Below are 16474 nucleotides of genomic sequence, written 5' to 3'. Positions count from 1 at the left end.
CTTATCTGCAGACTGTTGTGCTGTGACTATAGAAACATAAAGCAAAGTAAAATAAAGCAAAGTAAATTTCCACAAAATGAAGCAAAGTAAATTTCCAAAACAGCAGAACAAATACATAACGGACAGACACATATAGATGTGCAGAAGATGCAGTACAGTAAGGAAACAATACATCTTATTCAGTAATGGAATAATCACTTAGCTTGGGTTGTTTGTGCCACTCTTGATAAAGTTCTCAGTGAAATTTTAAAAAGGTATTACAAGAGGCTACCCACAGAGTGGTCTATAGAAGAACATCACTGCCAGTGTCCTGTGGAGAGAGCACTAGATTCAGTCCTGTAATAAATTTCCACGAATCCTCCTAGCCAGATCTAAATGTGCTCTCCGAGGAGACGTCTGAAACTGCGATCAAACTCTTTGAGCTGAAAGTACTATAATTAGTAGCGTTACCATCCAGCTCTGTTTCCAGCCAGTTAGTTGAGTGGCACAAAAAAAGATGATGTCTGACACACAGCCCTTCCGTGCTGTCGTAAACATTAATTCGGGTTCAATGGCTTCAGAAGTAATTTCTTCTGAAACATTTACGGAGAATTTCTTTAAGCCAGTCAGATGATTAACACTGCATATGGACATCCTCCTCCAAAGAATTTAATTCCTGCATTTTATAGAATATGTAGAGGATATAAGACATTGTTTGGATTCCTTTTAGGGGGCGTAGCCAGGGTTTCCACAGAGAGATCGATTCTCTCACACATTCAGCTGGCAAAATCAATGAAATCGGATGCCAAAAGTACTTTCTAAAAGCCGCTCCCTGATGATCTTAGACAATCATACCAGCAAAGATGTCGTTTCAAAAGCTGTGGAGTTATACAAAAGTTAGACTCCATCAGAGTTCATCAAAAAATCCCTCAGATTAGTCATCCTGTGGTTTAATCACGCCAGATTAGAGTCTCTTAATTTGCACCAGTCTGTGCCCTATTTCAAGAAATCAATCTGAAGCCTTTATGAACAAGGCTGAGGAACTTGGATGTGGTGTCCTAGAAAAGATCGTCCCCACAGACTTCAATTGCTGTTACCACACAAAGGTTTTAATTAAAAAACAGAACCATGTTTATTAGGTGATCTTCAGTGTAGTGCTGCTAGTATTGTAGTTGTTAAGGCCATGGACGGATTTGTTGGCTCTGAGCATGCTAAGCTTTGTTATCAATCTCAGTTTCAGTAGCTCACCTGGTAGAGAATTGGGGAAAGTAACACCAAGGGCAGGGGATCAATTTCTGGGAAAAGCATATATGTAGTTGTTTTGGATGAGGGCATCTGCCAAATGCATCAGTGAACCTTATATTTCAGAAGAAAATTCTGAACCAATTGAGACTTTTTTGCCTTGGATCCCCATCAAGACAGAACCTCTCTGAAATACAAGGGTGAAGAAATACCCTCGAACACTGAACTGGCATGTCAAAATCCAGAAGTAAAAATACCCCAACACATTCATTCTGTCTTGATTTATGTACATAGGAAGTGGTCATCAAAATTCTGGAAAGTCATAGGAGTGAACTGACAGGTACATCACCAGTAAAGGCCAACCAGACACGTAATCAAGTAACAAGAAATCATTGTCTGGTAACCAATGAGAGACTAGACTGAAAAATGTAATTAATTACTTTTCAAGTATCACCTCACATTTCAAACAAATATTAGTTTTCCCGACATGTACCTCAAACAAGCATACCGCAACTTAACCATGTATTCCTCATGATCCAGTATACTTGTCTGCAGCCACACCATTAGACTTGAACACTGAAGACCAGATGGTATCCTAAGTCATTCTACCTCCCACTTACCTCAGATAAAACCTTCGATTTTAATGACTGGCAAGGTAAAAAAAAATAAAAAATAAAAAGATCTGCTAGTAACAATTATCAGTGTTCATAGTATGCACACATGCTACTTATTGAAAGTCTTTGCTCCTCATAATCATAAATCCAGAAATAATTACCTGTTTTAATGTAATGCATGTGTAAGAATATAAAATGTACACACATGAAAGAATGACAGAAAAATTCCTTGCACCAGTAATGAAGTAGCTCTGTTTGAAACATCCAATTAGTGTTACTCCCTGGAATCTTCTTTAGACAGTGTCAGCTCAGCCCACATCTATGGCCAAGAGTCCCAGCCCATAGAGCTGGCTGCATACATATCGGCCATGTTTGCTAGTCTGGCATGTGGGTTGTTTCCACAGCATTCTGATAATGACATTGAGTGATGTTCAGTGCAGAGAGCAGTCAAAGCCTTAGTGGGCAGGCCTTTGTCCTTACCCTGGTGGGAAAGGGGAGGTGGTCATTGGAAGTGGTTCTGACCAAGTAAGAACACCACAGGATCATATGATTTTCTTACAGTGGTCAAAAACTTTGCTCCCCCCGAGTCACTGTGCAATTTTCAGTATATTAAAAAAATATAATGGAAACAAACTTTTCCTGCCCGGTGACTAAGGTGCAGATGCTGATAAAAGAACCTGCTCTTGTGGAGGTATATAGAGATGCTTACACTTTTGTGGCAGTTTCACAAGCACCATTGTTTTCACTAATAAAAGAAATGGGGGGGGGGGGACACTTGTGTTAGTGCTGATCAGATTTACCATGGCAGTCCCAAAACTGCCTGCCATAGTACTTATACTCAACTTTAAGACACTAACCCTTCCATCTCTCTTATACTGAAGGGAAAGAAAAATATCTAAAAAGCTGAATTTCCTAACCAGTTTTGAAAAGTGGTGTCATAAGAATAGACAGATGGCATAACCAAAAGGATGTATGTGTGCCCGTGTATGAATAAGTCAACACCCAAACATGCATCCTCTGACACTAAGGTAGGCAAGTGCAGTGAGAAGGAAACTAAGAATTTATTTATCAAGTGCAATGCTTAAAAAATAAAAACACTCAATGTACTGTATATGAACATTGTGGCAATTTCATTAGCGTAAAATCAACACACAAGTCAACGTTGTTAAAAATCCTCCAAGTATTAATCCCCAAAGTAACCTGGACTACCACAATAGTACAGTATGACTGTTCTTGGCAGTTGACAAATTCACAGAAGGAAAACAAGCCCAAGCTCTTTCCAACAGCTACTACCATGACCCTTCTTCCCCTCTAGTCTTTCAGCAAGGGAGATGGTACACACATCGTGCCACTCTGACAATCTAAACTCTGTGGGAACACATTTAACATTTAAACTAGATTCACGGTTCAGGATTTTATATTTCTTTACATCTGAAAGTGTTGAGGGAGAAGGAACCCCTGAATTTTAAGTTCTTACAACGGATGGGAGTTTATCTTCGCTCAAAGCCTGGAGCTGGCTGAGCCACAGAGCAGCGCTGTAGACTTGACAACAGAACAACAAGTCAATGTTCACGGTCCCGGTGGCAGGGGGCGCTGTTGCTCCCGGACAATCCCATTCCTTTGTCGGCATTCGACGTTCAGTCCCCTAATGGCCAGACCACAGCTTGAAAAACAGCACCAATACAGTGGAACATGTGACCCCAGAAAATATATTGGCTCCAGGAAGATTTTTTTTTTTTTTTCCTTCAGTGCCAGCTCTTCAGCACATTAGACAAGGCTGTGCTTCGTAGTCGGAACCAGACACAGGGCAGCGTTACCAGCTCAGCAGGTTACTGCGGCTCAGGGTCATGAAGTAGACCTGGCTGGAGCCTCCCGGCCGCACAGAGGCAAAGAAAACCTAGAGGAAGCAAGAGATACGTTTCCACTGTGATGAAGCTCAGAGGGCTTTTCGACTGCATGTGAAAACATAGGCTTAGTAATTATCCACTCAAGGTTCATCACCACCTGAAAGTAGTTCACCTGCCTCACTATATCTCCATTATTCAAATTTTAAAATGGTAAACACTTTTTCAGTCATAAATCGCTGGGCAGAGCAGTAAGTACACTTCAGCAGATATGCGTACAGCAATATGCTGAGCAGTTAGAATCAAAATACACATACTAGGATGAGATGCTATTTTTTTTTTTTTTTTGCCCAAGTTCTACAAGGTAGGACACTGGAAGGCATAACAGCTGTGTGCACAACTCACCTTGTCATTTCTTTCACAGAGGAATTTGAGTCTCTGTGCCCTTTTGTGCATAAAGACACCGTCCAGATGTCCCGTTTCCACAGAGCGGATCTCTATGGCTTTCTCTCCCCAGCCCATGATCTGGTTAGACCTGATGTATGCTACAAAGCACAGGAAACAAAGGAACCAACTGAATTATTGCACATGCAGACCTGCAGGGGGGAGAGGGATCATACGGAGCCTGTGATGAACAGCATCGGTGTTTCCACTGCACCAGAGTATTCAAAAATTATGGCGGTATAGCTGACTCAAAAGGGGGCACACCCGTAATAAAATTATTTTATGACACTAGTTTCATTTATATGGTCAATGAATCTTCTGATAATGTGAAAGAGGCTGTATTTGCTTTTAACCATTCGGTTAAGGTTTCGGAGGGTTGGGAGTATTCATGAGGTCAGCACGTACCCACAGAGGTGGGCATCTCTCCCCACTGCAGAACCACATCTTTGGTGATGCGGCCATACGTGTTCACATAGACGCCTTCGTCCTCGTAGCATACCAGCAGCTCAATGCCATCTGTGTTGGGGAGGATGATGATGGCGTGTGATTGGATGCTGGTCTGAATCTGAGAGTGGCAGAGGCAGAGGTCAAATGTGAACCCATAAAAGCAGCTACAAAGGAACACCCGAAACTGTATCGATATCAAAGCAAACCAAATCAGTGAATTTAGAGTACTTCATAAACTTTCCAGTTCGCAGTTTCATGTATTCTGAGGGCTTCACAAACAGATGTAGTACTTACGTGCGTGGGTAAGTAGATGTCATAAACAGCACCCGAGTCCACATCCACGGCATGGAACCCAGAGCAGGAGCCATAGATCACCTTTAACCTCTGACCCTCCTCTACAGTCAAGTCAACTAGCAAGGGCTTGTGCATTAGGTCTCCAAATGACTGCATGAGGGAAAAGGTTTAGCAAACAACAAAATCAGTGCGTGGATCAGAGTTCCTTTCCAAACAGGTGCACAGTCCCATGGTGTACAGTGCTACCCATCAACTCACCTTAAAGGCCATGAACTTATGGTATGGCTTTGGAGCCCAGGCATACACCTCCACAGAGTTCTTCAAGGCAAGCACCAAAAACTTGATTCTTTCATATTTAACTGGTGAGAGACAGGTTTAAGTTTAAAGTTTCCTGCTTCAGGTTTCCATTCCTGACCAACACTGCAACATCATATTGAAATCCAACAAAACCTTTGCTCCATAGAAAACATTGAGCAAAAATCACTCCTATATTATAATGCTACATCCATGAATGTTCAAATGGCACATACCAACTTTGTAGTGCACACAGCCCTCCAGATCTCCCACTGTTGTCCAGCCTTGTTTCTTCTCCACCTCAGGATCATTATGCAGAATCTTGTTCCTCAGCCAGGACAAATAATACACTCGCAGTTTGTTCTTTTTGCCTGGGAGATAGCATTAACATCAAAGCAGTTCAAAGCCTTCTGCGTAAACTGACAATGCACCGACAATTGCATGCATTTTCTTGGGAACCTGCTTATAAACAAGTAAAGTCCTTGAACTATGTTGAAGTTGTAGTTCAGAACCTCCCCCTTACCTGATATCGTGACCAGAACATTGAGCCCTTCCAGGACATCCATCTGCTGGAAGCGGCGTCGGTTGATGAGGGGGTAGACCTTGCCCTGCCCGCTGCGGTCAAGGAGTAGAAGTCCACTTTCTGTGCCCACTAACAGGTTCACCCCTACAGATTGTGGGAGGGGGAGAGGGCACGTTATCTTTAGGGCATCCACAGCTTACTGTCATAGCAGTGTGATTGCTGAGATGATGTTCTGTCACCTTCAACCATCAACAAAAGGTTCATAAAATGTTTAGCGAGTTGCAGCTTTGACCCGGTCTGTATGAGTTTTATCTCCTGCGTTAAAGTATGCCTCGTAGACAGGTAGGCTGGGGTTTGTGGTTATGATGGTACAGGACTCCACCAGGAAGCTGGCTGTGAAAGGCCACCTACCCCAGAGCGCAGCACACAGGATCTCTGAGTTGAACCTCTTCTTGTACTTGCGGATCTCAGGTGTATCACTCTGCGGGCGAGTGTTCACTGGGTTGACGTTAACCACAGAGCCCTTCCGTGATGGGTCGGGCCTTAGGACTTCCTGCAGCCGTCCGTCATTCCCAAAGCCTGCTGGGAATCATGGACACAATCATCATCATCATCATCATCATCATCGTTGTCGGCCTCCTATATAGCGCGTGGTGGCTTTCTTCTGATGTCATTGAATGGAATTTAGCATGTTTCATCGCTGTTCGAAGTACGTTTTTCCCCCTCTTTGCAGGTGGTACATCAAACATTATTATTTTAACAGCTAATCAAGCTATGATTTGCCTCATACAAATGGTTAGTCTCAGTGCTGAGAGAGAAGGTAGGCCCTTACCCATGTTGTTAAGAGAGATGCCACTAGAGGGCGACACTTGCAGGAGGCGCGGGTCAATGAAGGGTGTGAAGGATGAGGAGGACTTGTGTTTCTCAAGAGTACTGCTGGCAGACTGCATCTGGAACAGATGGGTCGTGACCAAGCATATGAAGCTCAAGTTTATGATGAATAACTGTCTCAGTGGAGTACCTTTATATTGGTAAGGGTAATTTGGGCTGGTTTGGGGATTCAAATTTACAATCTCTCACAATCTACAATTTAAAATCTCTCTTTGTCTATCATATTAATACAAATGTTCATTTATTCTCATCAGTTGTCCAGACTAGAACCAAAGTGTAGTAGTGGATGAGATTCAATGACAAAAATCTCACTGTAAGCAAAGGACTTGGTTTAAACAAGTAAACGATATTTCACATGGATGTGCATATTCTAACTGTTTTAGCTGGTTAATGCACTATGAAATACAACAAATGCATTTAGTTAAGTATACACTCCAAAATAAATCAGAAAGTTAGATTAGATCTCGATAATAGTTATGAGCCAAGAAAACACACATGAATGTTAAAGTGGAATGAGGTGAATAAAGAGGAGGATGAGTTAACTGAAGGGTGAAGCGAGATCATGAGAACCAGGAACCTAGTCGTTTAAAATAATCGGATTTATTAGCCTTGTGGGTTTAAAATAATTAGAAGGGGGTAGGAGTGTGCGCTCATCCCACTTGGCCATGGCTTATATTGTGCTCTACATCTCAAATGTGTTTTAGACAGAAATGTCTTTTGGGTGAGATTTCCAGGGCAAGGCACACTAGATGGAGGACAAAACGGTCGAGAGCCTGCAGGGACAGCCCAAACGAGGCAACACTCCATCACCACCCAGTGTGTCAGACTACAAACACTCTCAGCTCACAGTTAGTGCTCATCAGCTGCTAAGAATTCCCAGACAGTCCTGTGGCCCATAGCTGACCCCAAGTCTTCTGAGAAATGCCAAAATGGAGGACAGCTGGACCACTCTGGATTAACCAAAAATCTCTATTACAAATTTTTGTTTTACGGAAGTTGTTTAAAAGGTTTTTGTTTTTTTTTTTACATTTGGTGTACATCAATACTTATACTTCTCGATGGATAGATCGAAATGTTCTTATGTGACGGGACCAGTATGCCGGCCATAAGCTTTAATTAAGGAATGACGCTCCTTCCTGGCTGTAGTCTCATTTCCAACCAGACACAAAAAGCACAAGCAAGGGTGATAATTTTAAAAAGTCTGAAAATACTCTCCCTAGAGTGGAGGAGAGCAGCATGTTATGCCGATGTGTCACCCTGGTTACGAACAGCAGCTCGGCAGTCACTCGGCAGGAAAGTTAAGAGGGGGTGGAGCTAAATTTAAACTCCAGTCAGCAGCGAGGATAAAGCCCTGTTAGAAGCCAGCCAGCAGCATCGGGCACCGAGGCCATGGGATTGAGTTAGTAGACATACCTCGCTGACAACCGACTTGTCCGTGGGGGTGTGGGGGGACATAGAGGGGCTGGCGTGGCTGGAGGCTGGGGAGGATGTGACGGAGGGGGAGGGAGAGTGATGGCTCTGCTGGATGAGGTCGGGCAGGAGGTGAATGCGAACTGGGAAGCCGTTTCGTTCCTCGTGGGCCTGGTTATGGGCGGGGCCTGGGTCAGAGCCGGGCCCAGGAGCCAAGCGCTTTATGTCAGCTACACTCTGGAATCAAAAACAAGCACAGAGGAGTCTGTACTTGGCAAAGGGAGTGTGGGATGCTGGGAGCAGGGAGAGAGGTTTTGTGCTATTCAAGTCAATTTATTTGTTTTAACGCTGCAAGTTGTTTGGATCGGACCATGCAACGCAAGTAGACTTTGAGCTTTGTATCCAACTATAAAATACAAAAACATTAAACAAGATAAATAAGAACATAAAATACATACAGAAAGGATGGATGAGAAAACACATGATGAAAGACACACAAATGTGAAGCTTCAAAAAGGCCCACAACAGAAAGCGGGTCTCCTACCTGTCTGACTATGACAGTGCCATCTTTAGAGGGTGTGGTGGTAGGGTCGCTTTCCTCTTCCTCGTGAACAATCATGGTCTTTACTGACTCCGTTTCACCATTGCTAATCTTTGAGGAGCTGGGGGAAATGAGGAGTTGCACTCATTTCTGACAAATTTAAGTTTCACAATATCAGCCAACATATAAGCCATTCATCACTTCTATAAACTAAATACAATCAAAGCACTTAAAAGCCCAGCAGTCAGACAACAAGTTAATGCATGCATGTAGTACCAAGAGCAAACTCTGTGGAACCCCAAAACCATTTACTGCTAAACTTTGGGAAGGCATGTATAATTATTAAGCATAATCAACTATTAAATCATGCTTAAAATGTGGGCAATATGTCCTTGTGCATGTTTTGAGAGAGAATATGTGTGTACTTTAATTGTGTTATGTACTTTAATTTAGATTGCTATATTCATCATGACATGCATATGATGTTGAATTGACCCGAGATAGAGATTTGCAGCACGGCAGCTATGACCCAGGAGCCAACCTTGCTCTCGATTCTTCTGCACCCGAGGTAGACTCATTCCCCAGCTCCTGTTCCACCTCCTCATCATCCTCGTCCGAATCAGAGTCCTCACTCGATGAGGAGTAGTCTGTCACTTTGTGAGGGGGGCGGGCATCTTCAGCTGCTCGCACCTCATTGGCCAGCAGAGTCAGATCCTAAATGCAAGGATAAAAGGTTAACAATCAGTCGTTTTTGACAGGATGCAAACTGCCATGCTCTAGTCCAACAGTAACTAGCCTTCAGTCATCATCTGCTGCCTAAGACTACTGACAAAACAGTATGTTAAGATGCCATTTCAAAACAAAGTTAGCAAACATAGATGGACTAAAATCACTTGTTAAAGCTGTTAAGTGAGAGACATGCGTCACGGAGGGTATGGCGCATCGAGTGTTAAAGCTGATGTGCCATCGAGAGCTAAAGTAATTGGACATCACATGAACTGGCAAAGAGCAAAGCGAAAGGGGCTTCATCGCATTTATCTAAACTGCAGTATTCAGAGTGGGCATGAGGGGCATGCATGGTGAAGAAGCAGAACAGGAGATGTGCTCCAGTAAGCAGAAGCCAGAAAAGAATGCATCATGGGACTCAAAACAAACAAGCCTCAGGTTGCTAAATGAACTCAAAAACAGCAGGTAGTGGTCACTTCAAAAGATTTAGCATTAAAAAAAAAAAAAAAGTGAAGTTGTGTGTCATGCTTCGAACACTGTGATGCCGCATTCAGGCACAGCATATGGATCTGATCACCTCAGCCTCACTCACCGCTTCCCCCTACATAGTTTACATACTCAGTCATCAATCGGATGGAGGAGTTAATGGGGAGCCAGAGCACGGAAATTCCATAAAATATCCAGTGGATGAGACAGTAAAGCAGGAATGCAAAGATATTAGCAGTAGATTAGCTAAATTGCACAGATGTGCTGGATAAACATTTCTTTCTATATATAAAATGATATAAATTTTGTTTTCTGAAAAAGCCATTGAAAACAATGAATGTATGGATGTTTACAGTCCCTGGATACTTAAAGGAACTGTGAAACAGAGCATAAGTAGCGTACAGCAGGCCTGGGTCTGACAAATTCCCTCTTCTCCTCCGATCTTTTCCCAGCATGTTCTGGACGCTGCAGTGGAGAGCCCTCGGACTTTGAAGAAGCTGAAAGAAGTGTGGGAAATTAGTTCACGCAGAACAGCTCCTGAAAAGAATGCAGGCATGAGTGCATCTGCTAACGGGTGTAGCACACAAGCACTGCATGTGGCAGCAAGCATTCAGTGTAAGAGTCACTCACAGCGGGTCCTGAACTTCTCGCCAGAGCCAGCCTGGGAGCCTGCAGGCGAGCTGGAGTTGCTGGAGCCTGAGGAGCTGCCGCTGCATGGCCTGGAGGCCAGCTTCTCCACCCGGTCCCACAAGAGACGCGGCTCCACATTACTGAGGGGGGAAACGTTGGGGCAAACAAAAGGAGGAGGAATTGAATAACAACCATCATCATGGATTTCTGCTTTCTGAGGCAACATGCCCAGGAAAACAATCATAGCCCTTTTTTCTCTGTTCGTACTGAATCTAATAATACAGGACTATATACAGTAAATCTTTCCTATTCGGTGTACTAGCTAAAAGGAACCACATTAGCATTTATCTGCAGATTACAGTAGAGAACAGACCTTCCTGCATTCCTCTGGCTGGCCTGGTTACTTTGCTGTCCACTCTGCAGTGGGGAGTCTCTACGGGACAGGACGGGGGATCTAGACGTTGTCCTCACAGGGACCTTTTAGACAAGCAAGAGGGGAAGTTGGGGACTGTCAAAAGGTTTGACTGACTAAACAAGATGTCAGCAAAGCTCACTACTGTAATGCAGAATGAGATTATATACAACCACATTACAAAAAACACCTCCCAGGAAAGGAAGAAACATCACCTCTCATCAAGAAACCAGGCCTTGACAGCTCAGTTATGGAAAATGTTAGACCCATTTCTAATCTGTTTTTTGTCTCTAAAGTTCTTGAGAGTTGTTGCCACCCAGCATTGAACTTATCCCACAATGAACTTATTACCACCTCCCACACTTCCTGTATTAAAGTGTTAACAGCACTGGTTAAACAGTAACCTTCTAAAAATACATGGCAAGAAAACTTAACCAAACATTTTTTATAGCTGCTCAAATCAAAATCACACCAATCTATTGCTATATAAACTGAGACAGTTTGGTCAACAAAGCACATAAAGGACTATCACACTTGCCCTTGAATAATCCACCTAAGAGAAGCTGATTGTGATTTTTGTGATTTTGTTTTTTGAGGCTAAGTGAGTGCCTGCCCTTACCCGAGGAGGGACCTCCTCATTATGGCCTGCTTCAGGGGCCTCGGGGCCCCTGGGCTGTGGGTGCTCGGGACGTGCATGGTGGTGCAATGGGTGGTGGTGCGGGTGGGATTCCTGGGAGCGCAGGTGGATGTGTGGGAAACTCGGAACGGGATCGCTGAAGGAATGGGAGCGAGAGACCGGGGAAGCAGAGGCGTTGTTCTTTAGGGCAGCCAGGTGAGACCACTGCACCTTCCAAAAGGGAGGGAGAAGAACAAAGAATGTGGGGATAAAGGGGTGGGGATGAGGAGGAGCACAGACATGATGTGACAAGGCATGACCACATACACGATGAAGAGAGATGAGGGAGGATGAAACCATTCACAGTAGATACTGGATACTGGCCTGGATGACCACATACACAATGCAGCAAGTCACTGAGTATTGTGGCATTATTTCATAACATTGAGTGCATCAGTTTTGAAGGAGGGAAAACAAGGTAAGTTTGCTTTATAAAAGAACAATGCAACCTTTTAACAATGACAGGCAGGAACATGAATCGAGCCATGAGCTATATCTGCTTCTCTGAACTGTAACGATCCAAAAATCCTCCAGAATTATTGGACACGAGTTACAGTGAATAAAGACTGGAGATACAAAGAGATGAGGTCCTAAGCATTACCTGTGGCTCCATGGGCTTGTGCATGGCTGAGGACTCACAGGAGGAGCTGCCGTTAGAGTATGGCTCAGACGACCGGGGGGGCACCGGAGGCTGCTTTGGAGGTGCGTTCTGAGGAGAGCCCTGCGCAGTCTTCCGGTAGCGCTCATCGACCTGGGCCAGAGAGAAGGACAGAGTGCAGGAGGGAAGCAGTCAGCAGGTTATGGGAGTACACGAGGGAGACGACAAGCCTTATTGGGAGAGACGACTGACGAGGTTTTGTTAGGACACGCATACTGGCAGGATGAGCATGCCGAATACAAGACTAACTATTGTCCTCAAACTACATAGCCAATAAATAATGCAAACAATCAAATAACAGCTCAAGGCAAACCCAGTAAAGTAAAAGTATATGCCAAACAAGTGTGTGCAAAAGCAATGTTAATATTCAAGTTCTCCAAAGAGAAAAAATTGAAGAAATGCCCAGATTAGGATATGCAACCAAACCATAAACAGCCTAACTACTAATGACTGACCAAAGGAAAAAAACAGCCAAGATGAATCCTAAACTTATTCTATTATAAGAGTTTTAGTTTACACAAGATAAGCAAGACAACAAGCCATAACAGACAGGACACAGGGTTTTATTATTCAAGATCAAAGCTGTGGTGGAGAGCAATATGGTTTTCTTTTCAGTTGGACACCAGCATATTATCCAATAAGAACACAAGCAGAAGTGCAGTACTGTCAGATTATGATGGTAAACAAGGGTGATCATTTTCACATCTCAATTTGGTTCTTTTACTCAAAGGAAAAATATTAGGTGGTAGATGAGGAATTATGCTGAATATGATGCACAGAAGAAAAAAAAAAACCAAACAAATAAAAAACGTTAATATAAGAGAAAACCAAATTTATACTCCTCCCACCAGCACGTTTCCTCCACATGCAAAACAGGTTAGCTCCAGAAGCCTGAGAAGCAGCAGGCAACAGTGGGTGGAGCGAGGGGCTGGTCTTCACCTCTCTGATTGGCTGGGCTTCAGAGACTGCGCCACTTGAAGTTGACTGGACGAGGGGTTCGTCAGTCCCATCCGTTGGAGGGCTATTCCCTCGGGTGGGCTGTACGACTAAAACACTCCAGTCCATTGAGACGGTTTCAGTCTGGTCCCTGGTCTGGTCAGCCAAGGGTTTAGTCCCATCTACAGGCTTAGTCTGTCCTGCATTCTCGTCTGCACTTCGCTCGGTCTCCCTAAGAACCGAGTGTTCGGTTTTTGGCACGCCACTAACTTCGCATGGTCCAAGCCGGCGCTCAGGCATGTCTATGGGCCGCGCCTCGGGCAGTTTGGCCCAGTCGGGGTGGGGCATGAGGGGGGCCTGGCTCCGCTGCTTCTGCTCCTCCTGCAGAGAGAGCAAGTAAGCCTGCTCCTGCTGTAGCTGTCTCTGCAGCCGCTCCGCCTTGCGCTGCTCCTCCAGCTCCCGCCACTTGAACTCCTGAGCAGAGAGCGCGGCCGGGTGAGGGGAGGAGATACAGCTCCCACTTACAATCCCCGCATGTGTGCACGCATGACGTCATTAGATCACTGCAGGGGTTATGGTCTTTACCAGTGTACATCAGTAGAGCGCTGCTACTGTGTTTTGAAACTAACTTCTTATTCATTGGTCATTTTTTTCTCTACTTTATAGTCTGTGGTCCTAGTTGGTGGTTTAACATCTGAAGGAGAGCAACAGAAAAACGTGCCTTTGCAATAACAGATCATTTGTATGTTGAACCTGCTGTACTGGCTAGGATGTATTCTGTGAGTAGATGACAAAGCACTTTTGTACGTCGCTCTGGATAAGAGTGTCTGCAAAATTCCATAAATATAAATGTAACAAATCTCAGGTTGTATACTGTAATGAACAAAACGAAAGTAAGCAAAAAAGTTTTTTTAAAAAGCACAAAAATAAACCAATAAAATTCAGTCACGTAGTGGTGAGGTAAATTCTGCTTCAAGCGAATAGCTTTCTAAAGTGCCCCATGTACTAGTAAATATGGTAAGAACTGTGTGTGCATTCTGTCATGTGACTGTGGTAGAGAATGAACATGTTAACAGACAAGAAAGTTAATGAAAGAATGAGCGAGAGAGAGAGAGCGCTCAAGAGTGAGAGAAAATGAGCAACATTTAACTGTGTTTATGACATCCTCATATCTCATTTCCACTCTATCTGGAGAAACGCTACAGACCACTGACAATGTAAACAACTGCCCTCAAAAGACACAAAAGACAAACAACGATTTTTGCCTAACCACTCAGAGGAGAGAGGAATTGTGGAAAGTCCCCTATTCTTTCTATCGGACATGTCCCATGGCTGTGTCATAAGATTATGCTCATGTAACTATATAGCCGGGAAGAGTGACCAAAACTACTGAAATAGGTACATGCCACCAACAGAAATGGTGATTCCCAGTACTGCCACATGAATCTTTGGTTGTGTGGTCTTCAAAACGATCCTGTCATCTTTCCACAGATAGCCAGTGGAAGAAAAAAAGCAAAAAGTACAATTCCAGTGAGGAACCGAACAGGCACCAAGCTGAGTGCTAATGTAAAACCTAGCTGGCTGTGAGCTGTGAGGGGTGGGTGTGGCTGGGGCGGGACATGGGCAGGAAAGGCTTGTGCTCCTACCAGTAACATGGCCTGCTCGTGAAGCAGCTGCTGCTGGAGGATCTCCAGGTGCCTCTGCTCCTCTTCCAGCTGCCGACGGATGTACTCCTGTCAATCAAACACAGGCTGAGTCACTTAAGTGACTGTTGGCTTGGCCATGAGAGTGGTTTTTTTTTTTTTTTTTTAAGGAGTTTTTAGTTATTCTGATATTGGAAGTGCTATTAAATTTCATATAAATCCAAAAATGTGTGATGTTGCAAAAAGAAACAACAACAACAACAACAACAACAAGCAAGGAGGCAATGTGCGTCTGGGCCTGTTACCTGTTCACGGTCGTTCCTCCTCTTATCCTCCTCGGCTCTCCTGCGCTCCTCGTCTTCTTTGCGTCGCCGCTCCATCTCCTCCACCTTCCTCTTCTCCTCCTGTTCCCGCCGCCTCTGCTCCCGTTCTTGCTGCCTCCTCACCTCTCGCTCTCGCCGTTGTTGCTGTGGGGGGCCAGCAGGGGGCGAAAGTGAGCACACCAGTCGGCAATCAGAGCACGTGCCGAGGCGTGAGAAATCACAACAGCGCGAGGGAAGGGGGGGGGGGGGGTGTTTAAGTTACAGGCTGCGGATGAAGCTAATGGAGCAAACAGACTGTGCAATGCAGTATCCACTTATTTTCTTCATTATAATTTCACAAAGAATCTGGAGCAGTTTGAGAATTTATAAAGTGGCATTTGGTTCCCAAAAGCAACACTGGGCTTAAATGAATTAAACATTATATAAATAAACAAAAGGAAATGGGCTGAGCACATCAACATGGACACATGTAGGTACGTATACATACAGACATCCTGCAACTTTTCTAAATAAACATGAACAGATCCTCATCTTTGTGCCCAGCTCCTCTGTTCATAACTGGGGGGGTGGGGGGGGGGGGGATGATGTATCTGGCCTCCCAGTTTCCTGACCCTCTGCAGCCTACTTCTGCAGACTGAGCCAAACCCAATTACATCAAAAGGGCCTCCTAGGACCAGCCTCTCCATACACTAAAGAGGCAACAGAGACTCAAAGTATAAACATACATATACTTGCTAGAACACCGCGATGAAGGCAAAATGCATGCGGTTATTGCATGGCTAAAACTTGTGAATGAGTTGTTGAAGTGATTTCAACATGGGCCTGGTTAATCATGGGCCTGCATTATTTTGGTGAAAACGGTTTCCGACTAATGGATGACGCACATACTGCAGCGGAAACAATGAACAAATGATGTGCGGCTCTAATACTTCTAATACTGCCTTTGCAACTGTGATAAACCTAAGTGCACTTATGAAGCCATGTGACCCATCTCTCACTAAAGCCCAGCAACCAACCCCACGCCTCACCTGCTCCAACCTACCCCCCTGGCCCTCCCTCAGCCCCGCCCCTGGCCATCCCTAGGTCCCGCCCCTCACCTCCTCCAGCCTCCTCCTCTGCTCCTTCTGCTGCTCGATGCGTTTCTGCCGCTCGGCCAGTAGCTGGCGCTTGTACTCCTCCTGCTCGCGGAGCTGCTGCTCCTGCAGGAGCTGCTGCCTCCTCAGCGCCTCAGAGCGCTCCTTGTTCTCCTGTTGCAGGCGGATGAAGTCCCGGCGCAGGGTAGACTCGCCTGGCACATTCACGATGGAGCTGCAGGGGGTAAGAAGAGGCACACGGGCGTGAAGGAACCACAACCCTCCTGACCGTGTCGCTACATGTGCTACATTTCCTTATTTTCCACAACTGTTTGCTCGTGTGGGCCAGCACACAGAACCTGGGCATGGGAAGGGGAAGTACTGATGG

General features: G+C 44.7%; 1 protein-coding gene across 12 annotated transcripts in view; it reads right to left on the bottom strand.

Annotated features, from left to right (window-relative positions):
* Positions 1-2877: 2877 nt before the first annotated feature.
* The window catches only part of LOC113578485 (mitogen-activated protein kinase kinase kinase kinase 4-like), a 40960-nt gene continuing 27363 nt past the window's right edge, over positions 2878-16474 (bottom strand). For 3 of the 12 annotated variants that reach the window (XM_035534619.2, XM_081700872.1, XM_081700871.1), the window contains 21 exons: positions 16111-16321; positions 14996-15157; positions 14694-14780; positions 13051-13521; positions 12055-12204; positions 11397-11624; positions 10739-10842; positions 10366-10505; positions 10138-10232; positions 9065-9237; positions 8527-8644; positions 7986-8219; positions 6514-6631; positions 6093-6263; positions 5682-5825; positions 5395-5529; positions 5123-5223; positions 4865-5014; positions 4529-4688; positions 4085-4224; positions 2878-3732 (listed from right to left, as the gene is read on the bottom strand). In XM_035534619.2, the coding sequence (XP_035390512.1) occupies positions 3649-3732; positions 4085-4224; positions 4529-4688; positions 4865-5014; positions 5123-5223; positions 5395-5529; positions 5682-5825; positions 6093-6263; positions 6514-6631; positions 7986-8219; positions 8527-8644; positions 9065-9237; positions 10138-10232; positions 10366-10505; positions 10739-10842; positions 11397-11624; positions 12055-12204; positions 13051-13521; positions 14694-14780; positions 14996-15157; positions 16111-16321 (3376 nt within the window). In that variant the 3' untranslated portion in view covers positions 2878-3648. The other 9 variants (XM_035534624.2, XM_081700867.1, XM_081700868.1 and 6 more) reach the window with 9 other exon arrangements.

This window comes from Electrophorus electricus, chromosome 18 (genome assembly GCF_041902795.1).
Source record: "Electrophorus electricus isolate QZ-2024a chromosome 18, ASM4190279v1, whole genome shotgun sequence".
Taxonomy (NCBI): domain Eukaryota; kingdom Metazoa; phylum Chordata; class Actinopteri; order Gymnotiformes; family Gymnotidae; genus Electrophorus; species Electrophorus electricus.
Note: the sequence above shows the minus strand (reverse complement) of the source record. Positions and strands in the feature narration are given on the sequence as shown.